This window comes from Pelophylax lessonae (genome assembly GCF_965119305.1).
Source record: "Pelophylax lessonae genome assembly, chromosome: 2".
Lineage (NCBI taxonomy): Eukaryota > Metazoa > Chordata > Amphibia > Anura > Ranidae > Pelophylax > Pelophylax lessonae.
The window spans coordinates 406,361,456-406,385,339 of NC_138769.1; the positions used below are offsets into that span (position 1 = coordinate 406,361,456).

At 44.5% G+C, this 23,884-nt stretch overlaps 1 protein-coding gene across 1 annotated transcript in view; it reads right to left on the bottom strand.

Moving 5' to 3' along the window:
- LOC309548132 (uncharacterized protein) overlaps positions 1-23,884 on the bottom strand; it is a 707,228-nt gene that overhangs the window by 1,849 nt on the left and 681,495 nt on the right. The window contains exon 99 of the mRNA XM_082248097.1: positions 9,557-9,669. Within this exon, the coding sequence (XP_082104223.1) occupies positions 9,557-9,669 (113 nt within the window). The remainder of the gene's footprint in view (positions 1-9,556; positions 9,670-23,884) is intronic.

Here is a 23,884-nt window from a genome sequence, read left to right on the forward strand (position 1 = left end):
GGCAGATGGTGAAGATGGCATCAGAGAAAGGTTTGTGACATGGTCAAAAGGGGTGGATATTGAATGTGGTGGTAGACATGGTATGTTAGGGAGAGATAACAGGACAGTAAAGATTCCATCATGAATTGCATCTCTCTTTGAAGTGATAAGCAAAGTCCTGTGCATTGAATGAGTTAATGAGAGGCAGCAATGGGTGGTGTGCAGTCATGTTGGAACAGGAAGGGCCAACCCCAAACTGTTCCCACAAAGTTGGGAACATGAAATTGTACAAAATGTCTTGGTATGTTGATGCCTTAGGAGTTCCCTTTACTGGAACTGAGGGGCAAAGTCCAAACCCTGAAATTAAAACCCCACAACATAATCCGCTCAACACCAAATAATTTGGACCAGTGCACAAAGCAAGGTCCATACAGACATGGATGAGCAAGTTTGGAGTGGAGGAACTTGACTGGCCTGCACAGTTTCCTGACCTTAACCCAAGAGAGCACCTTTGGAATGAATTAGAGCGCAGACTGCGTGCCAGGCCTTCCCGTCCAACATCAGTACCTGACCTCACAAATGCGCTTCTGGAAGAATGGTCAAACATTCCCATAGAAACACTCCTAAACCTTGTGGACAGCCTTCCCATAAGATTTGAAGCTGTTTTAGGAAGGGAGTGAGTTGTTGTAGCCAGAAGTGGCCAGGTCAAGGCAAGATAGGGGTTACATTTTGTTGTAGAGGTATCCAATACCAGAATGGAGATGTTTTCAACTGGAGAAGGTTTCTATAAGTAGCTGTTTGCTGGTTGGAGGGATAGGGGGTTAAAGACAGGGTGAGCCTGAAATGGATAGAGTTGTTATTAGGCAGAGGAAAAGGGGTGTTTAAGAGGCTGAAAGGAGATGGAGGTGGGATAATACATGGTCAAGGGTGTTGCCATAAGAGTAAATAGAAATATGTGTTTTATGTGTTAGGTCAAAATATGAGGTTAGGTGTCAAAGTTGAGAAGTGCGTGGGATATTAGCATTAACAGGGTTGTTAAAATCACAAGAATGATAGTGGGTATATAGAGGATAGAGAGGATTTGCAGAAGTCATTAAGGAAATATGATACCCATCCAAAAGGCCAATGAATCACAGCAATCCTCAGAGAAAATGAAGAAAAACATTTTGTGAGCTTGTAAAGAGGAGAGGGATTCAGTCAGAGGTGTAAGAGGAACTTGAGAAGTGCTGTGTGGAAATAGGATTACAACCCCACCTGAGATTTGTTCACTGGAGCTGGGTAAGTGAATCAAGTGAAGACCACCGTGGAAAGTACAGCTGAAAAAGTAGAGTCTGATTCTTGAAACACGGTTTTAGTAACGGAAAGTAGGTTAAAGGAGCTGGAGATAATAAGGTCATAAACAGAGATGAGCTTGTTACAGAGCAAGTGGGCATCCTAGAGGGCATATGAGCAGGTGGGGGAGGGGCAGGTTTTTGAAAGCAAGGGAATAGAAATTAAAGTGTGTTGTGTACTTTTATTCTGAGGTTGGGCTTTAAACTGAGTTATCTATATAAGCAGTCCAAATTCATTGTTTTTTTATCGCTTTTAATATTAGGGAAGTCAGTGAGCATTGCTACCCCAGGAGGAAATGTGTTTTTGGCAGAATTACCAAGGAAAAATAAAGAAAAGAAACATGAAAAAATACACTTTGTTCAAATAACCTCTTATGTAGGATTATAAAACTAAAATTTGGAATTGCAAAAAAGATTGCCATTGAGAAACAATAAATATAGCTGTGTCGACAGAATATCCTTGCAGCTGCTAAAGGGTCATCTCTTGGCATTTGGAATGCATAGATTTAGGGATTAGTAGGATTACCCATACTGTTAGGATTCAGTGGCAGAGATGACCAGATCTGTGTAGCTACACCTAGAAACTGAGATCAGATTATATATAGAGAAGTAACAACGAACAATAGAGCACAAGGAACATAAAAATACAAGTGAACCACAACCATATAATGCAAAATGCCTAAGTAGCAGAAACCTAACTACATACAATATACTGTATACACTATATAACATATACAAGATGGGGGACATGGGTAACAGGGAATACCAGAGATGCAAGGAAGGGATATTCAGGACTGGGTACAGGAACAAGGGGAGCATATACAGTATAAGGCAGTTGGGTGCAGACAGCAGGATGCAGGGCTAAAGCAACAGCAAGATCGAGAGCAGGATAAAAGGCACCAGCATCAGACTAACGTAGCGAGGAAATCAAAATGCTGAAGCAAGGTGAACTAGCATTAAGGGATTTAAATACCTTCCCAGCAGCTGGGACCAGGTGGAACTGATAACGGGAACCTGCTGACTGCTGGGAGACACCTGCTGGTGGACTCTGGAACTACAGCTTTCCACCCAGGGAAACAGTGACACCAGGTCCTGACAGTTCCTCCGTCTTAAGGAACAGCCTCCGGATGCTTCACTGTGCCCCACCACCGGGGCCTAGAAGCTGACTGGGTACCCCACCACCGGGGTCCAAAAGCTGTCTGGGCTCCCTGCTGGTCAGATCCCTGAGAAGGCACACCTTGGAGATTATGATGGACAAATGAGCTTATAAATAAAGAATAAGCAATGCTCTTTTCTTCATGCTCAAATTTAACTGGAGTGGCCAATTATTTATTTTTTTGCAACTGAATTTGGTTTTTAATACTCAAAAAATATAAGTGTTTTGCATAGTTCTTTTATCCTTCTATAATTTATACTTCTGTCACGCATGTAAATTGTTTTTCTGAAACTGTGTTGGGTGAAGCTAAATACAAAGAGTGGATAGCGAAGCGAAATTCTAAGAAATTTGCAGTTTGGGACTCAATGCTTCTTCTTTTTAGTGGCCTGGCCTGCACCATGCAAGTGCTGAACATCCATATCATAGGAGGCAAAACTATTGGCAAATAGCCAAATACACACACAGGCGGCCATTGTGGGCCTTAGATTCTTGCATCTTCTACTACCCCCGAATGCTATCCAAATGGACAATTATAGTACTAGACATGATGTTCAACAAGAGCTCATACTTGTGGCGAATGTGCAAAGAAGGTCAAAAAGCCTTTTTCATGTAAATCATCTGGGTATTGTCAAAACCACAAACTTATGTGTGTAAATTATTATAGTGATAACTGTACTTAAAGCATTTTAGAGAATATTTTTGTATTATCTGTGTCAGCAAACACATCAGTGTCAGTAACTGTGATTATGGAACTAAGTTTATACAGACAGATATCAAGTATAAACCGATAGGGGAAAAAAACAGTATAAATATTGGAGGACAAGCACACCCACAGGCACACTCTGTGCTGAAAAAGCTTCAGCACTTATATCATCCATTTGATTTGGCTCATATAGCAGCAGATTAGTGGTAGAAAACTGGATTTATCTGCAGATAATCAAATGAGGATACAACGGTTTATATCATCTTTGTTCATTTAAATAGCAGGTCATGTCAAGGAAGACTAAAAATGAAAAGCAATCATGCCTGATGGTGCATAAAGCTGCCTAAGAAGACTTATTATTTGTTGCAAAGGAAATCACATACTAAATAGTTTGCTTTGTGGCAGCAGCCATTTGTTAAATCGCATTTATCATATTTATTTACTTTTGTGTTGATGTACAACACAATGCAACTGCAAATCCTCAATAAAAACATGACCTGCCCACTGGCATTGCATCTGTACGGTTGCAAACTGATAGCAATGTATAGAAAACGTTGAAATTTCTTATATTAACCACTTAAGCCCCGGAAGATTTTACCCCCTTCCTGACCAGGGTATTTTTTGCGATTTTTTACTGTGTGACTTTAACGGACAATTGCGCGGTCGTGCGACGCTGTACCTAAACGAATTTCACGTCCTTTTTTTCCCACAAACAGAGCTTTCTTTTGGTGGTATTTGATCACCTGTGCGATTTTTTGATCATGCACTATAAACAAAAAAAGAGCGTAATTTTTGCAAAAATAACAATATTTTTCACTTTTTTATATATGAAATTCCCCCCCCAAAAAAATGTAAAAATCAAAATTTTTTAACATTTTCGGCCAAATTGTTTTATACTACCTATGTTTGGTAAAAAAAATCGCAAAAAGCGTATTCTGATTGGTTTGCGCAAAAGTTATCGCGTTTACTAACAAAGGGAAAGATTTTTGTCATTTTTGGTGGGTTTTTTTTTAACGAGTAATGGCGGCGATCTGCGATTTTTTTGCGGTACTGCGACATTGCGGCGGACAGATCGGACCCTTGACTGACATTTTTGACACTTTTGGGGGTACCAGTGACATTACTGCAGTAATCAGTGCTATATATATGCACTATTACTGCAAAAATGACACTGGCAGGGAAGGGGTTAACTGTATTGGACAGGGAGGGGTTAAGTGTGTCCTAGGGGCGTGCTTCTAACTGTAGTGGGACATGGCTATTGGTGTAAAAACAAAGATCAACGGTTCTACATAGTAGAACCGTCTGATCTTCATTTTTACACAGGGGAGAATGACAGGCGGCTTGTTTACATAAGCCGCTCTGCCTTTCTCCCGCTGTACCGACGATCGGCGAGTGACCGGTGGACATCGGGTCCACCGGTCACACGCCCACACTCCTCCCTGAACGAGCCGAGGCGGGCGTGTGCCTCAGTGGGCGCGTGCTCGCCTGCTGTTGGCTCCGATTCCAGTGACAGGCGAGTGACGTAGATCTACGTCACTCTGCCTGGCAGGGGCATATATATAGTAAATATACTGTGCGCAGTAGGCAACCGGTTAACTAAAGTGATGACATAAAAAGGTAATTGAAAATGAAAAATATGGTTTGCCTACATTATTCAAGAAAACTATATTTTTTATGTTATAAATTGATTTTTTGCAGTGTTTCTTTAACAGTCTTGTAAAGGATAACAATCCTAAAAGCTGACTGATGGAACATGCTTGGATAAGTACAGGGCTGACCCAAGACATTGTGCTGCCTGGGACCGAGAATGAAATGCTGCCCCCCCCCCCCAAAAAATTCACACCCTCCAAGAGGCCCCCACATTCTATAGGACTATGAAAGCAGTCAGAGGAGTGTGAGTTTGTACGGAGTGACAGCAAGAGCAGGACAGAGCAGTAGACACTGGGCAGATGAGCGCACCAGGCTTTCTACTGTCTATAGTGCCACAGTGCCCTGCAGGGCTGTGAGCATGGTACAGGAGAATGCAGTGCTGCGGGCATGGTACAGGAGAATGCAGTGCTGCGGACATGGTACAGGAGAATGTAGGGCTGCGGGCATGGTACAGGAGAATGCAGTGTTGCGGACATAGTACAGGAGAATGTAGGGCCGCGGGCATGGTACAGGAGAATGCAGGGCTGCTGACATGGTACAGGAGAATGTGGGGCTGCGGGCATGGTACAGGAGAAGGGAGTGCTGTGGGCATAATACAGAAGAATGCAGGGCTGTAGGCATGGTACAGGCGAAAACAGGGCTGTGGGCATGGTACAGCAGAATGCAGGGCTGCGGGCATGGTACAGGAGAATGCAGGGCTGCGGACAAGGTACAGGAGAATGCAGGGCTGTGGACATGGTACAGGAGAATGCGGGGATGCAGACATGGTACAGGAGAATGCGGGGATGCCCAAATGGTACAGGAGAATGTGGGGCTGCGGACATGGTACAGGAGAATGCGGAGCTGCGGGCATGGTACAGAAGAATGCAGGGCTGTGGGCATGGTTCAGGAGAATGCGGGGCTGGGGGCATGGTACAGGAGAATGCGGGGCTGCGGACATGGAACAGGAGAATGCAGAGATGCGGACATGGTACAGGAGAATGCAGGGATGCGGACATGGTACAGGAGAATGCGGGGCTGCGGACATGGTACAGGAGAATGCAGGGCTGCGGGCACGGTACAGGAGAATGCAGGGCTGCGGGCATGGTACAGAAGAATGCGGGCCATTGGCATGGTACAGGAGAATGTGGGGCTGCGGGCATGGTACAGGAGAATGAGGGGCTGCGGGCATGGTGCATGAGAATGTGGGGCTGCGGGCATGGTAGAGGAGAATGCAGGGTACGGGCATGGTGCATGAGAATGCAGGGCTGTGGGCATGGTGCAGGAGAATGCGGGGCTGCGGGCATGGTGCAAAAGAATGCAGTGCTGCGGGCATGTACCATGCCCGCAGCACTGCATCTTCTGTAGTATGCCTGCAGCCCCGCATAATGGCAGATAGTGTGGCTGTGTGTGGAGCAGTCTCACTTACCTGTTCCTAAAGGGCGTCTTAGGATTTAAAAATGGCGTCGCCCGTCACAAAAAAAAAGGTCCGCGGCCGGCCTGCCATGCACACTGCGCATGCACCGCCGCCGCTCGGTAAAGTCGTACATGTTCGGCTGTTCTCGGAAATAGCCGAGCGTTTACGGGCTTTTCCGAGCGGCGGCGGTGGCACATGCACAGTGTGCATGTCAGGCCGGCCGCGGACCTTTTTTTTTTTTTTTAGCTAGCCGAAGAAGAGAAGAGGCTGCCGGGGACCGCTCCTCTCTAAGTGCCGCCTGGGTCCCATGGTCCCACCGGGACCAATGGTAGGGCCGGCCCTGGATAAGTATTGTAAGTAAGAGCACAGCAGAAGTTGGTTGTTTTCAGACTGTTTCTGGTTGATATTTGTAAAGCTCCATCTGAACAGAGCATGGAGAAGGGCTAGGAAAAGGGGGGTTGAGCCATTACTTTGACTCATTCAGTTGTGTTTGTTACTTTCAGCTTGAACTATGGAGCTATGTAATAAATGTGCTTTCTTAACAGTGGAAGTGAGGAAGAATCCAGAAATATATGAAAAGAAGGCATTAGCTCTACCTCCTGATTGGATATGAAATTATCAGATATGCACATGTATAGATTTCAGTAATATAACAAACATTTTTTTAACATTATATGTATATATATATATATATATATTTTTTTTTTTAGTAATTATTTTTTTAGCTTTAAAGAGTTTCTAAAGCTTTAAGGTTTTTCATGTTAGATCATTCTATGTGTTAAGGTGAAAAACCTTCTGCGCTGCAAAATCCCTGCCCCCCCCCCAAAAGCCCCGCCCTCTATACTTACCTGAGCCCAATCCAATCCAGCATTGTGCATGAGAGGGGGAAGAAGAAAAGGAGAAAGAAGACACGTTGGAGCTACCACGGGGGACATTCTTAATTTTTAATAAAGGACTTGTCAAAAAACATCTCTTGTTTTTATTTACACTGTTTTTTTTGGACAACAAGAGAGAAAGGAGAGCAGCGTCATCTAAGCACAGTAAAAAAAAATGCTTTTAATAACAACAGACAAATGCAAAATCACAAGATGGGCATGATAAATCAGCATTTAAAGGGTTCATCCACTCCAGTGGGAGGACGAGCAGCGGGGATCCGGGGAATCTTCACTGGTTCCGGCTGTGCTGGTGGTTCCCAGCACTTCCGGGTACATGGTGTCCCACAGAGAAGAGCCGCTAACTTCACTTCTGGGTAGAAGGTGGAGTGGGAGGTGCGCACATTCAAAGCATGCATGCTTCTTCTTCAGGCTTGCCTTCTCTGTGGGACACTGCCTTCCCTGGAAGTGCTGGGAACAACCAGCACAGCTGGAACCAGCAAAGATTCTCTGGATCCCCGCTGCTCGTCCTCCCACTGGAGTGGATGAACCCTTTACATGCCAGTTTATCATGCCCATCTTGTGAGTTTGTATTTGTTTGTTGTTATTAAACACATTTTTTATACTGCAATTAGATGGCGCTGCTCTCCTTTCTCTCTCGTTGTTCATTTCCACTGAGTTCCTTCTAGCTCTCATCAGAGCCTGCAGCCTTTTACAGACAGTATTTCTCAATTTTCCAGCAATCAGCCAATGCTTGAACTTTATGGACATTTAACCAGAACTTACTCTTGCACATGCCCTCCTCTTCTCAGCCTATAGAGTGCTTATGTTTTTGTTGTTTGTGCTTTTTTTTAGTTAGGGTGAATGGGTAGGGGTACATATTCATTCATATGGGGGGTGTGATCTGGGGGCCCCCTTGTTAAAGGGGGCTTCCGGATTCTGATAAGCCCCCTGCCCACAAACCTCCACAACCACCACCCAGGGTTGTTGGGAAGAGGCCCTTGACCCCATCAACATGGGGACCCATCATTTTTATTGTTAAGAAATGTGTATTGATACCTGTCCACCAGGGCAGTACCCAGACCCCCATACCTCCTTTTATGGCCAATTACTTGTACTTAAGCCTTCAAAATGGGCACTTTTGAGTGTCCCTGTTCGGCTGCCATAGACTTCAATAGGGTTCACCGTTCAGGTTACCATTTTACCCTGTTAGGGAGTTTTTCTGCATGCCCCCCCCCCCAAAGCCCCTGCCCAAAACCAACCGACCCCCCATGTTGAGGGCATGGGGCCTGGTATGGTCCAAAATGGGGGCGCTTGCCAACCCCCCCCTTTCCTGACCTGCCAGGCTGCATTCTCGAATAAGGGTCTAGTATAGATTTTGAGGGGGAACTCCACGCCAGAATAAAAAAAAAACGGCGTGGGGCTCCCCATCAAGATTCATACTAGACTCAAAGGGCCTAGTATGGAATTGGGGGAAACCTTACTCCCTTTTTTTAAAAAAAACATTGGCATGGGGGTTTCTCTTCAAGATCCTCAGAGTAGATGTTGCATGCCACAAGTCGGATCAGTTAAGAGGATGATCCAACTTTGATCCGACTTAAATGATATTAAATGGGCTGAAAATGGACCAAAGCTGGACCAAAGACGTGCAGGAACCTTTTTCAAAGTCGGACCCAGTTGTGGAAGACCAGTTAAGATGGCTCTCATAGTCAACTATTGATGCGACATGTGCTCTCCAAGTCAGAATGTATGTCACACCAGTGTTAACCGGGCCTAAACCTGGAAGCTGATTGGATTCTTTGCAGAGCCGCACCAGATTTTGCACTCTCCAGTTTTAGTAAACCAACCCCTATGTGTTCTAAATGCATCAATAATATTAAATGTAAACATATCTGTTTTTAACTTAGGGCCTGTTTGTAAAAGTACACTTAGGAATGTAAATAACATTTCTCTTTAATTTGAACTTCTTCCAGGTCTTACTGGTTTATTAGTACTGAACATTTATGACCTTGATACATTGTACATACTATGCCAGGTTAGACCCTCCTTTATTTCATATAGGTTTACCAAACTCAGTAGTTTATTGATTTGTGCTCATTTTATTGCAGGGAAATTGATGAATAAGATACCTTAGAAAGTTTTTTGTCTTGTACTATTGTAAATGATTCCTATTACCAATGTTATTTTTTGTAAATAAAGGGATTTTCATCAGATAAAGCGCAATGAGGACAAGCAGAGATTTACAAATGTTAATATAGTTCCCCTAATGGTCCCTGACCTGAGCATTGCATTCAGATAAAAAAAAAAGAGTGGTCATAATCCCTCACAAATTTGAAAAAGTACTCATATTAAAATATACATCTTAACGTTTGCGCTATATTTTTGAAAGCATGTTGAATGACTGAAATTTCTGTTTATGCAGACATATATAACATAGAATTGTAATATATTGTATGGCTGTAAAGATACCATTTCTTGCGGGTATCACATGCTGATGAGCCTTCACTAACAAGGAGTCTTTACTTTTGCTTGGTCTGTTGAAAATTCTGGAGTGTAATGATTTATCCATTTCTGTCTGTGAGCTGGAAAACAGAAAGCAAAGGTGACTCAAGGGAACTTTTCAAACATTCAGAATGTAGAGGCATACACAAAACCAATAAAGAACTAACACATTTATATACTATAGCTCACACTTCCATTGGAGACTGCCATAAAAATGAGCAAGTGAACAGAACATTGACCTGCTGTGTCTCCCAATCTGCTAATGTAAATAAAAAATATACTGTATAAGTAAAGAAATGCTTAGATCAATTCTAAGCATGAGTATGCTTTATATTTTAAACAGAACTGTCTATAGATAATTAGCTTGAAAAATCCTGCTCAAATATGAATAGTTTTCTGTGCATAGAAAGTAAATACTATTGATTCTGGCTATGTATCCCCACTGTTCAGCTTCACTACTGTTGTAAGATCACAAAAAGATGAGAAAAAAGTTTTGACAATTGTATCATAGAGGTGTTTGTTACCCAAATATGCAGTTGGGTAAAGAATCCTCCTTATGGTGGGTTATATATTGTACCTGTATATGTTTATTTGTGAACCATTCCATTGTAGATTTTGCTTTATGTTTTGGATCATTGTCTTGTTGGAAGACAAATCTCCGTTCCAGTCTCAGGTCTTTTATAAACATATACAGGTGTTAGAATGGCCAAGTCAAAGTCCAGACCTGAATCCAATCGAGAATCTGTGGAAAGAACTGAAAACTGCTGTTCACAAACGCTCTACATCCAACCTCACTGAGCTTGAGCTGTTTTGCAAGGAGGAATGGGCAAACATTTCAGTCTCTCTATGTGCAAAACTGATAGAGACATACCCCAAGTGACTTACAGCTGTAATCGCAGCAAAAGGTGGCGCTACAAAGTATTAATTTAAGGGGGCTGAATAATTTTGCACGCCCAATTTTTCAGTTTTTTATTTGTTACATTTCGTTCCACTTCATGATTGTGTCCCACTTGTTGTTCATTCTTCACAAAAAATTACAGTTTTATATCTTTATGTTTGAAGCCTGAAATGTGGCAAAAGGTCAAAAAGTTCAAGGGGGTCGAATACTTTCGCAAGGCACTGTATGTTAGTTTTGGGGTTTTTTAGACTATTAAATGCAGAAGCTAAAATATTACATCTATGAGGTTCAATAATCACTTTACAATCATAGAATATGTTTGGGGGGGTAACGTATGCTCAGGGAGGAGCTTTAAATGTACTTTTACACAAAACTAGTATATATCCTTATATTTATTTTAACATCACCCTCCTGTAATCCCACTCAGAGACTTAGTGGTGAGAGGAGAAAACAAGCGCTCTGAGAAAATAAACTTACAAGGGCTGGCTCCGAGACACAGGGAAGTCAATTCTGTGGATAGGAACAAATAGAAGAACACACAGAGCTCTGCCTCTAAGTGCAGTATTTATTGATGACAATGGAAGCACAGAATGTAGTAACTCACATAAAAAGTTTGGTATCAAAGGCTTGTGATGGCTCCGGTGGTCCGTGGAGGGAGGCTGTAAAGTCCAGGTGTCCTGGAAAGATGGATGTAAGCAGCCGATGAGATGGAACCGGTAGACGGAAAAAAATGGCCGGGCGTCTTCTGTGTTCAGCTGAGGTCCAGGGACCAGGTTGGAACGCAGCGTATGCCACGTGACGTCACCGGAGCAAAGGGTGACACGACGCGTTTCGGAGCATGTGCCATGCTCGCAAGGGGCATGCGCGCTCTAATAACAGAGGAAAAAAAGCCTGGTATATGTAGGGAAGAGAGACAACAAGGGGGGTGGCTATGCTAAATCAATAGTGGTAATTGTGTGATCATAATTAGGGTTGAGCGGACACCTAGATGTCCGTGTTCGACGGGTTCGGCCGAACTTTAAAAAAAAGTCCGGGTCCGTGTCCCGGACTTTTACCGAACTTTTCCCGAACACCGAACCCCATTGAAGTCAATGGGGACCCGAACTTTAAGGCACTAAAATGGCTCTAAAACACCAATGGAAAGGGCTAGAGTGCTGCAAATGGCAGCAAAACGTAGTTAAGAGCATGGCAAGTGCTCTGCAAACAAATGTGGATAGGGAAATAACTTAAAACAACAAAAAAAAAACAGAAAAATAAAACAATGTTCTTCATCTCTGAAGGACGAGGCCCATATGGAGTAGGAGGGAGGTTGAGGTGGTGGTGGATGTGGCGGTGTCATAGGCGTGCGCACAGGGTGTGCCTGGTGTACCTGGGCACACCCTAATCACCTAGGGCACATAGCATTATCGCTCTGTTTGCCAGTGAGGAGATGGGAAAGATCTCCCTCGCACCTGCTCTGCTCTATTTCTCTTTGCCACCAGGGAGAGTAATGTATCGGGGCCATGTACATGTAGGCAAACACATGCATGTGTATTTCAACTTTGGGGTGCACACCCTAATGCAATAGGCTGCGCACACCTATGGGCGGTGTAGGTGGAAGCGGCGGTGGAGGAGGACCAGGGCCGGATTAAGAGCATCATGGTCTTGGTGCTGAGGATTTTGAAGGGCCTTAAGGGCCGTGCCTTGGCATGCACCCAGAGGAGGAAGGGTGCAGCCATGCATGCCTAATTCAACATGGGATGCTGTCTCTGAAGCCCATAAACACATCCATGCATCGGCAACTGTCCCTCCTTGTCCGGCCTTCGCGCTGTGTGGGGAGGTTCTGAGGGTGCTGCCTGGGGAAGCGAGCATAGAAGCCAGACTTCTGTGTTTACAAGTGACAGAAGAGCGGTCACAGTGAATATGGCCAACCCGGGGCCTATATAAAAGGTAGGGGCCTGCATGGAGCTGCAGCTCCAATAGCCCCTACGTTAATTTGGCCCTGAGGAGGAGGACGAGGTAGCCAACACTGCTTCTTTTCACAAATTTTAAATGAGGGTACACCCCAAAAGAGTGAGAAAGAGCAAAAATGGAACAATGGCTGGGTAAGGTCGGTATCCATTGCTATTCTGCACAAGGTACGGAAAAGTCCCGTGGGATCCATGCCTGGTTCATTTTAATGAACGTGAGCTTGTCCACATTGTCTCTGGACAGGCGGCTGCGCTTGTCTGTTATAACACCCCCAGCCGTGCTAAATACCCGTTCAGATAATACACTGGCTGCAGGGCACGCCAGCACCTCCAAGGCGTAAAGGGCAAGCTCAGGCCATGTGCCCAATTTGGAGACCCAGAAGTTGAAGGGGGCAGACCCCTCATTCACTACATGTAGGCGTGTGCACACATACTGCTCCACCATGTTGGTAAAATGCTGCCTCCTGCTAAGACGTTCCATCTGAGCTGCTGGTGCTGCTGTTTGTTGTGGCGTGCTGACAAAGCTTTTCCACATTTCGGCCATGCTAACCCTGCCTTCTGAGGTGCTGGCGGTGCCCTGGTTGAGTTGGCGACCTCCTCCTCCTCTGCCTTGTGCTTCCACTGTGGCCCCGCTGTCAGATGGGAATGCCAGCAGCATCGCGTCTACCAGCGTGCGCTTGTACTCGCGCATCTTGCGATCGCGCTCCAGTGAGTGAATTAAGGACGGTACGTTGTCCTTGTAACGGGGATCCAGCAGCGTGGCCACCCAGTAATCAGCACAAGTTAGAATGTGGGCAACTCGGCGGTCGTTGTGGAGACACTGCAGCATGTAATCGCTCATGTGTGCCAGGCTGCCCAGAGGCGACGAAAGGCTGTCCTCTGTGGGAGGTGTATCGTCCGTGTCCTCTGTATCCCCCCAGCCACGCACCAGTGATGGCCATGAGCTGGCCTGGGTGCCACCCTGCTGTGAACATGGTTCCATCTCCTCCTCCAGCTCCTCCTCCTCCTCATCCTCCTCATCCTCCAGAACTGTGCCCCTGCTGGACAATTGTGTCCCTGGCGTTTGTGTGTGCAGGAACCCACCCTCGGAGCCCCTTGCGAATGACTGCCCTGAAAGCCTTGGAAATGTTACCTCTTCATCCTCCTCCTCCTCCTCATCCTGTGCCACATCCTCTTCCATCATCGCCCGAATTGTTTTTTCAAGGAGGCATAGAAGTGGGATAGTTAAGCTGAGAACGGTGTCATTGCCACTGGCCATGTTGGTGGAGTACTCAAAACAGCGCAACAAGGCACACAGGTCTCGCATGGAGGCCCAGTTATTGGTGGTGAAGTGGTGCTGTTCCGCAGAGCGACTCACGCGTGCGTGCTGCAGCTGAAACTCCACTATGGCCTGCTGCTGCTCGCACAGTCTTTCCAGCATGTGCAAGGTGGAGTTCCACCTTGTGGGCACGTCACATATGAGGCGGTGAGCGGGAAGGCCGAAGTTACGCTGCAGCGCTGCCAGGCGAGCAGCAGCAGGGTGAGAACGCCGAAAGTGCGCACAAACGGCCCGCACTTTCTGCAGCAGCTCTGACATATCGGAGTAGTTTTTAAGGAACCTCTGCACCACCAAATTCAGCACATGCGCCAGGAGAGGGATGTGCGTCAAACCGGCTAGGCCCAGAGCTACTATGAGATTTCTCCCGTTATCGCACACCACCAGGCCGGGCTTGAGGCTCGCTGGCAGCAACCACTCATTTGTCTGCTGTTCCATGCTCCTCCACAACTCCTGCGCGGTGTGTGGTTTGTCCCCCAAACAGGCAAGTTGTAAAACTGCCTGCTGTCGTTTACCCCTGGCCGTGCTGAAGTTGGTGGTGAAGGTGTTACGCTGTCCGGATGAGGAGGCGGTAGAGGATGAGGAAGCGGAGTAGGAGGAGTTAGGAACAGGAGGCAAACTGAAGCGCCCTGCAATCCTCGGTGGTGGAAGGACATGCGCCAAATTGCTATCCGCCTCAGGCCCATCCGCCACTGCATTTACCCAGTGTGCCGTTAGGGAGATATAACGCCCCTGACCGTGCTTACTGGTCCACGTATCGGTAGTTAGGTGGACCTTGGCACAGATGGCGTTGCGCAGTGCACACCTGATTTTTTCCCCCACTTGGTTGTGCAGGGAAGGGATGGCTTGCCTGGAAAAGTAGTGGCGGCTGGGCACGACGTACTGTGGGACAGCCACCGACATAAGGTTTTTAAAACTGTGCGTCTCCACCAGACGGAATGACAGCATTTCAAAGGCCAATAATTTTGAAATGCTGGCATTCAGGGCCAGGGATCGCGGGTGGGTAGGGGGGTACTTCCTCTTCCTCTCAAGTGTTTGGGAGATGGAAAGCTGAACGCTTCCACGGGACATTGTGGAGATGGTTGTTGGTGACCCAGGTGGTGGTGTTGCTGACAGATCGTCTGTTTGCGGGGTGGCAGGTGCCGGTATCACTACAGATGTGGCTGGAGCGGCCGAGACTGCAGCAGAAGAGGAAGCAGGATGAGCCAGAGACGTTTCTTGGTTTTGAAGGTGTGTACTCCACTGCAGCTCGTGCTTTGCACTTAGATGCCTGATCATGCAGGTTGTGCTCAGGTTGAGAAGGTTTATTCCTCGCTTCAAGCTCTGATTGCACAGGGTGCAAACCACTCGTGTCCTGTCATCAGCACATTTTCTAAAGAACTTCCACGCTAGAGAACTCCTTTGAGCTGACTTTGGTGCGCTCGTTCCCTTGCTGCGTTGGGCAGTAGCGGGCGTAGTGTCTAGGGCACGGCCGCTCCGCTTCTGCACCCTGCTCCCTCTTCTGCTGTGCTGGTGGCTCTGTGCGACCACCGCCTCTTCCTCCAAACTACTCAGGTCACCTGCATGACGTTCATTCCATGTGGGGTCGAGGACCTCATCGTCCTCCACATCATCTTCCACCCAGTCTTCACCCCTGCCCTCCTTGTCAGTCTCCACAATGCTGAACGCCGCAGCAGTTGGCACCTGTGTTTCGTCATCATCGGAGACGTGCTGCGATGATCCTTGCATGTACTCATCTTGAGAAATAAGTGGTTGGGCATCGCTGCACTCAATCTCTTCCACTTCTGGGGCAGGGCTAGGTGGATGGCCCTGGGAAACCCTGCTGACAGAGTCATCAAAAAGAAGAAGAGACTGCTGTATGGCTTGGGGCTCAGACTGCTTGCCTGATTTGCAAGGGGGTGAGGTGAAAGACGGTTGGACATCGGCTGCAGGTGCCAACTGTGACCTTTCTGCAGTAGACTGGGTGGGAGACAATGTGAAGGAACTGGAGGCACTGTCAGCAGCAAACCAATCTACTATCGCCTCCACTTGTTCTGGCCTCATCACTTCTAGGGGCGTATGATGCCCTACCAAATACTGATGCAGGTTCTGTTGCCTACTCACACTTGAGGAAGGTGTTTCACTTGTGCGCGTAGCTGGCACAGATCGACCACATCCTCTCCTTGCAACAGGAGCTCTAGCAGCAGCACCACGACCCAGGCCACGGCCCCTATTTGACGCTCTCCTCATATTTCTGAAATTTAAGATCTTGCCCTAGAAAGGTCTTTATTGAATAGCGGAACAAAAGAACAACAGTATCGCACGGGTGTATCTCACAGTCAAATATGCAAACTATGCCGCAATTTAATGTTTTTTACACCAAAAGGGTGTGTATTGAATAGCGGAATAGGATAAAAAACTGTGTATCTCACACGTACAAACACAGACTAGGCCCGATTAAATTTTTTCCTACCCTAAAGGGAGGATGAGGAAGAGGAGTATGGAACAGGCAGCACCCTCAAATCTTCAGAAGTATGAGATGAACCCCAAAAACTTGGAAAGGTGGATCTCACACGTACCGACACAGACTATTCCGCAATTTAATTGAGCCACAAAGGTTTTTATTGAATAGCGGAATAGGAAATATGATCAAAAAAAAGTGTATGTTTTTCACACGTACAGAAGCACACTAGGCCCCAATTACTATTGTTTGTACACCTAAAAGGATGGATGAGGAGGAGGAGGAGGAGGAGTATAGAACAGGCAGCACCCTCAAAGCTTCAGAAGTATGAGATGAACCCCAAAAACTTGGAAAGGTGGATCTCACACGTACCGACACAGACTATTCCGCAATTTAATTGAGCCCCAAAGGTTTTTATTGAATAGCGGAATAGGAAATATGATAAAAAAAAAGTGTATGTTTTTCACACGTACAGAAGCACACTAGGCCCCAATTACTATTGTTTGTACACCTAAAAGGATGGATGAGGAAGAGGAGGAGGAGGAGTATAGAACAGGCAGCACCCTCAAAGCTTCAGAAGTATGAGATGAACCCCAAAAACTTGGAAAGGTGGATCTCACACGTACCGACACAGACTATTCCGCAATTTAATTGAGCCCCAAAGGTTTTTATTGAATAGCGGAATAGGAAATATGATAAAAAAAAAGTGTATGTTTTTCACACGTACAGAAGCACACTAGGCCCCAATTACTATTGTTTGTACACCTAAAAGGATGGATGAGGAGGAGGAGGAGGAGGAGGAGGAGGAGGAGTATAGAACAGGCAGCACCCTCAAAGCTTCAGAAGTATGAGATGAACCCCAAAAACTTGGAAAGGTGGATCTCACACGTACAGACACAGACTATTCCGCAATTTAATTGAGCCCCAAAGGTTTTTATTGAATAGCGGAATAGGAAATATGATCAAAAAAAAGTGTATGTTTTTCACACGTACAGAAGCACACTAGGCCCCAATTACTATTGTTTGTACACCTAAAAGGATGGATGAGGAGGAGGAGGAGGAGGAGTATAGAACAGGCAGCACCCTCAAAGCTTCAGAAGTATGAGATGAACCCCAAAAACTTGGAAAGGTGGATCTCACACGTACCGACACAGACTATTCCGCAATTTAATTGAGCCCCAAAGGTTTTTATTGAATAGCGGAATAGGAAATATGATCAAAAAAAAGTGTATGTTTTTCACACGTACAGAAGCACACTAGGCCCCAATTACTATTGTTTGTACACCTAAAAGGATGGATGAGGAAGAGGAGGAGGAGGAGTATAGAACAGGCAGCACCCTCAAAGCTTCAGAAGTATGAGATGAACCCCAAAAATTTGGAAAGGTGGATCTCACACGTACCGACACAGACTATTCCGCAATTTAATTGAGCCCCAAAGGTTTTTATTGAATAGCGGAATAGGAAATATGATCAAAAAAAGTGTATGTTTTTCACACATACAGAAGCACACTAGGCCCCAATTACTATTGTTTGTACACCTAAAAGGATGGATGAGGAAGAGGAGGAGGAGGAGTATAGAACAGGCAGCACCCTCAAAGCTTCAGAAGTATGAGATGAACCCCAAAAACTTGGAAAGGTGGATCTCACACGTACCGACACAGACTATTCCGCAATTTAATTGAGCCCCAAAGGTTTTTATTGAATAACGGAATAGGAAATATGATCAAAAAAAGTGTATGTTTTTCACACGTACAGAAGCACACTAGGCCCCAATTACTATTGTTTGTACACCTAAAAGGATGGATGAGGAGGAGGAGGAGGAGGAGGAGTATAGAACAGGCAGCACCCTCAAAGCTTCAGAAGTATGAGATGAACCCCAAAAACTCGGAAAGGTGGTCTCACACGTACCGACACAGACTATTCCGCAATTTAATTGAGCCCCAAAGGTTTTTATTGAATAGCGGAATAGGAAATATGATCAAAAAAAAGTGTATGTTTTTCACACGTACAGAAGCACACTAGGCCCCAATTACTATTGTTTGTACACCTAAAAGGATGGATGAGGAAGAGGAGGAGGAGGAGTATAGAACAGGCAGCACCCTCAAAGCTTCAGAAGTATGAGATGAACCCCAAAAACTTGGAAAGGTGGATCTCACACGTACCGACACAGACTATTCCGCAATTTAATTGAGCCCCAAAGGTTTTTATTGAATAACGGAATAGGAAATATGATCAAAAAAAGTGTATGTTTTTCACACGTACAGAAGCACACTAGGCCCCAATTACTATTGTTTGTACACCTAAAAGGATGGATGAGGAGGAGGAGGAGGAGTATAGAACAGGCAGCACCCTCAAAGCTTCAGAAGTATGAGATTGTGTTCACTGTACCCCACAAAGATTGTGTTCACTGTACCCCACAAAGATTGTGTTCACTGTACCCCACAAAGGTTTTGTTCACTGCACCCCACAAAGATTGTGTTCACTGTACCCCACAAAGGTTTTGTTCACTGCACCCCACAAAGATTGTGTTCACTGTACCCCACAAAGATTGTGTTCACTGCACCCCAAAAGGATTGTCTTCTCTGCACCCCACAAAGATTGGGTTCAATGTACCCCACAAAGGTTTTGTTCACTGTACCCCACAAAGATTGTGTTCACTGCACTCCAAAAGGATTGTCTTCACTGCACCCCACAAAGATTGTGTTCACTGTACCCCACAAAGGTTTTGTTCACTGCACCCCACAAAGATTGTGTTCACTGTACCCCACAAAGGTTTTGTTCACTGCACCCCACAAAGATTGTGTTCACTGTACCCCCCAAAGATTTTGTTCACTGCACCCCACAAGGATTGTTTGTCTTCACTGCACCCCACAAGGATTGTCTTCACTGCACCCCACAAAGATTGTGTTCACTGCACCCCACAAAGGTTTTGTTCACTGCACCCCACAACGATTGTGTTCACTGCACCCCACAAAGATTGTGTTCACTGTACCCCACAAAGATTGTGTTCACTGCACCCCAAAAGGATTGTCTTCTCTGCACCCCACAAAGATTGTGTTCACTGTACCCCACAAAGGTTTTGTTCACTGCACCCCACAAAGATTGTGTTCACTGTACCCCACAAAGGTTTTGTTCACTGCACCCCACAAAGATTGTGTTCACTGTACCCCACAAAGATTGTGTTCACTGTACCCCACAAAGGTTTTGTTCACTGCACCCCACAAAGATTGTGTTCACTGTACCCCACAAAGGTTGCGTTCACTGCACCCCACAAAGATTGTGTTCACTGTACCCCACAAAGGTTTTGTTCACTGCACCCCACAAAGATTGTGTTCACTGTACCCCACAAAGGTTGTGTTCACTGCACCCCACAAAGATTGTGTTCACTGTACCCCACAAAGGTTTTGTTCACTGCACCCCACAAAGGTTTTGTTCACTGCACCCCACAAAGATTGTGTTCACTGTACCCCACAAAGATTGTGTTCACTGCACTCCAAAAGGATTGTCTTCACTGCACCCCACAAAGATTGTGTTCACTGTACCCCACAAAGGTTTTGTTCACTGCACCCCACAAAGATTGTGTTCACTGTACCCCACAAAGGTTGTGTTCACTGCACCCCACAAAGGTTTTGTTCACTGCACCCCACAAAGATTGTGTTCACTGCACCCCACAAAGATTGTGTTCACTGTACCCCACAAAGGTTTTGTTCACTGCACCCCACAAAGATTGTGTTCACTGTACCCCACAAAGATTGTGTTCACTGCACTCCAAAAGGATTGTCTTCACTGCACCCCACAAAGATTGTGTTCACTGTACCCCACAAAGGTTTTGTTCACTGCACCCCACAAAGATTGTGTTCACTGTACCCCACAAAGGTTTTGTTCACTGCACCCCACAAAGATTGTGTTCACTGTACCCCCCAAAGATTTTGTTCACTGCACCCCACAAGGATTGTCTTCACTGCACCCCACAAGGATTGTCTTCACTGCACCCCACAAAGATTGTGTTCACTGTACCCCACAAAGATTTTGTTCACTGCACCCCACAAAAGATTGTGTTCACTGTACCCCACAAAGATTTTGTTCACTGCACTCCAAAAGGATTGTCTTCACTGCACCCCACAAAGATTGTGTTCACTGTACCCCACAAAGGTTTTGTTCACTGCACCCCACAAAGATTGTGTTCACTGTACCCCACAAAGGTTTTGTTCACTGCACCCCACAAAGATTGTGTTCACTGTACCCCACAAAGATTGTGTTCACTGTACCCCACAAAGGTTTTGTTCACTGCACCCCACAAAGATTGTGTTCACTGTACCCCACAAAGGTTGTGTTCACTGCACCCCACAAAGGTTTTGTTCACTGCACCCCACAAAGATTGTGTTCACTGCACCCCACAAAGATTGTGTTCACTGTACCCCACAAAGGTTTTGTTCACTGCACCCCACAAAGATTGTGTTCACTGTACCCCACAAAGATTGTGTTCACTGCACTCCAAAAGGATTGTCTTCACTGCACCCCACAAAGATTGTGTTCACTGTACCCCACAAAGGTTTTGTTCACTGCACCCCACAAAGATTGTGTTCACTGTACCCCACAAAGGTTTTGTTCACTGCACCCCACAAAGATTGTGTTCACTGTACCCCCCAAAGATTGTGTTCACTGTACCCCCCAAAGATTTTGTTCACTGCACCCCACAAGGATTGTCTTCACTGCACCCCACAAGGATTGTCTTCACTGCACCCCACAAAGATTGTGTTCACTGTACCCCCACAAAGGTTTTGTTCACTGCACCCCACAAAGATTGTGTTCACTGTACCCCACAAAGGTTTTGTTCACTGCACCCCACAAGGATTGTCTTCTCTGCACCCCACAAAGATTGTGTTCACTGTACCCCACAAAGGTTTTGTTCACTGCACCCCACAAAGATTGTGTTCACTGTACCCCACAAAGATTGTGTTCACTGCACCATAATCCGTAATCCGGAAGCTGGATGCAGTCAGGCGTAGTATATATTCGGACGAATAGCTTGACGCGTTTCGCTCCTCGCACAGAGCGTTATCAAAAGCCTTATCAAAAAGGCTTTTGATAAGGCTTTGGATTACGGAGACACGGGGAGTGAGGACAGCCTTCTGAGTGGCGACCCGTGGGATGGTTTTCAGGCGTGTGAACCTCTGCTAAATTGTAAGTGTAACCTGTATTGTGTGCATCGAATAAAGTTTTTACATACTTCACGATGCCAGCATCTCTTTCTTTTTTGAGCATCACCTGGATGTTGTGATCTACAGTATACCTTCAAAGCTGTTGAATTGGTGGTCCAATAAGGCATTTATCTTCAAAGGATATTTTGAAAGCGCTTTATTATTTGGCTTCTGGTGAGTAGGGGACCAAGAGGGGAGCACCTACTCGTGTACAAAGAGCACCAGCACTTTTTATATATGAGCACGCAGCACTTTGGACTTATGTTTATGCACAAAGACTGTCACTGTTTTTAATCTTTTGAGCACAAGAAGAAGACAACCGTTCACATTTATTGTGTCATATTTATTTATTTATTCACCTTTGTTATACATATGGACTGGTAATTTTTCACATTTATTGTGTCATATTTATTTATTTATTCACGTTTGTTATACATATGGACTGGTAATTTTGATATAGGTATTACGCATATTGAGTTAAGCACTAGCACCTTAAGCACAATATTTATTTATACATATATATATATATATATATATATATATATATATATATATATATATACTTATTTGGTTCGGGGAGCAGCGCAGGTAGTTTTATATTTTACTCTATCCCTAAAATGCCTACAACTCGCCCTGCCTAAACACTCCGACCTGTCCCTCAATTCTATCCGGACACAAATGGTTTTTTCCTGCCTATCTTTCCCTAATCAGCAGCCAGCACGTTGATGTGTGCTCTGTCCCTGATCTAAGCAGCATAATGACGCCGCTGCGGCTGCCTCGAACTTATAAAGACTTGGTCACATGCTTCAGACGGCCAATCACAGCTACTGAGACATTTGCAGGCATGGCTGGGATGGCTTAAGGCACACCAGTTAAACGATTGTTGATTGGCTGTTGAAAGCCCGCCATGAAAAGAGCGCCAAAGCATGCAAAACCCGGAAATAAAACGACCGAACACGGATTTTTACCCGAATATACAGTAAAGTGTCCGTGTTCGTGTTCGGGTAACAAAAATCCAATTATTCGGTACGAACACGAATAATACAGTCCGTGTTCGCTCAACACTAATCATAATACTAAACTAGGATAGAACATATAAAAAGGGATGATATCAAATCTAAGAACATGATAGCATACAATACATATATATATATATATATATATATATATATATATATATATATATATATATATATATATAGAAGGCACTATAAATCCATAATGAGGATAGAAGATATATGTATAGTGTATAGTTGGAGAAAATGAAAAATAATAGATAATAAATAATAGTGAATGATAAATAATAAATTATAAAAATAAAAATAATAAAAATAAAAATAATGGAAATAAGAATAATAATAAAAAATAATAAACAATAATAATAATAATAATAATAATAATAATAAATAATAATAAAAATAAGGATGAGAACTCAATGACATGAAAATGAATATGGATGGATGGAAAAAATGCACGTAAACGTAATAGATAATGTAAATCATGCATACACGCCCACACGTGTTATTGCATGTGCTAGGGCATGTACACCGGTGAAGGACATGAATACATAAATTCAATAAATTGTAAATGATACGATATTACAAGAATCAACCTTTATAACCTTTTTTATTGATTTTTTATTGACTATTTATGACGGTTGATTCTAGCAATATCGTATCCTTTACAATTTATGAATTTATGTATTCATGTCCTTCACCGGTGTACATGCCCTAGCACATGCACTCACACGTGTGGGCGTGTATGCATGATTTACATTATCTATTACGTTTACGTGCATTTTTCCCATCCATCCATATTCATTTTCATGTCATTGAGTTCTCATCCTTATTTTTATTATTATTTATTATTATTATTATTATTATTATTATTAATTTTATTATTATTATAATTATTATTATTTTTTATTATTATTATTATTATTTCCATTATTATTATTTTTACTTTTATTATTTTTATCATTTATTATTTATCATTCACTATTATTTATTATCTATTATTTTCCATTTTCTCCAACTATACACTATACATATATATCTTCTATCCTCATTATGGATTTATAATGTTGTCATATATATGTATTTTATGCTATCATGTTCTTAGATTTGATATCATCCCTTTATATGTTCTATCCTAGTTTAGTATTATGATCACACAATTACCACTATTGATTTAGCATAGCCACCCCCCCTTGTTGTCTCTCTTCCCTACATATACCAGGCTTTTTTTCCTCTGTTATTCGATCCCACACTTGAAAAAAGAGCGTGCATGCCCATTGCGAGCTTGGCGCATGCTCCGAAACGCGTCATGTCACCCTTTGCTCTGGTGACGCCACGTGGCGTATGCTGCATTCCAATCTGGTCCCTGGACATCAGCTGAACCCGGAAGACGCCCGGCCAGTCTTTTCCATCTACCGGTTCCATCTCATTGGCTGCTTACATCCATTTTTCCGGGACACCTGGACTTTACAGCCT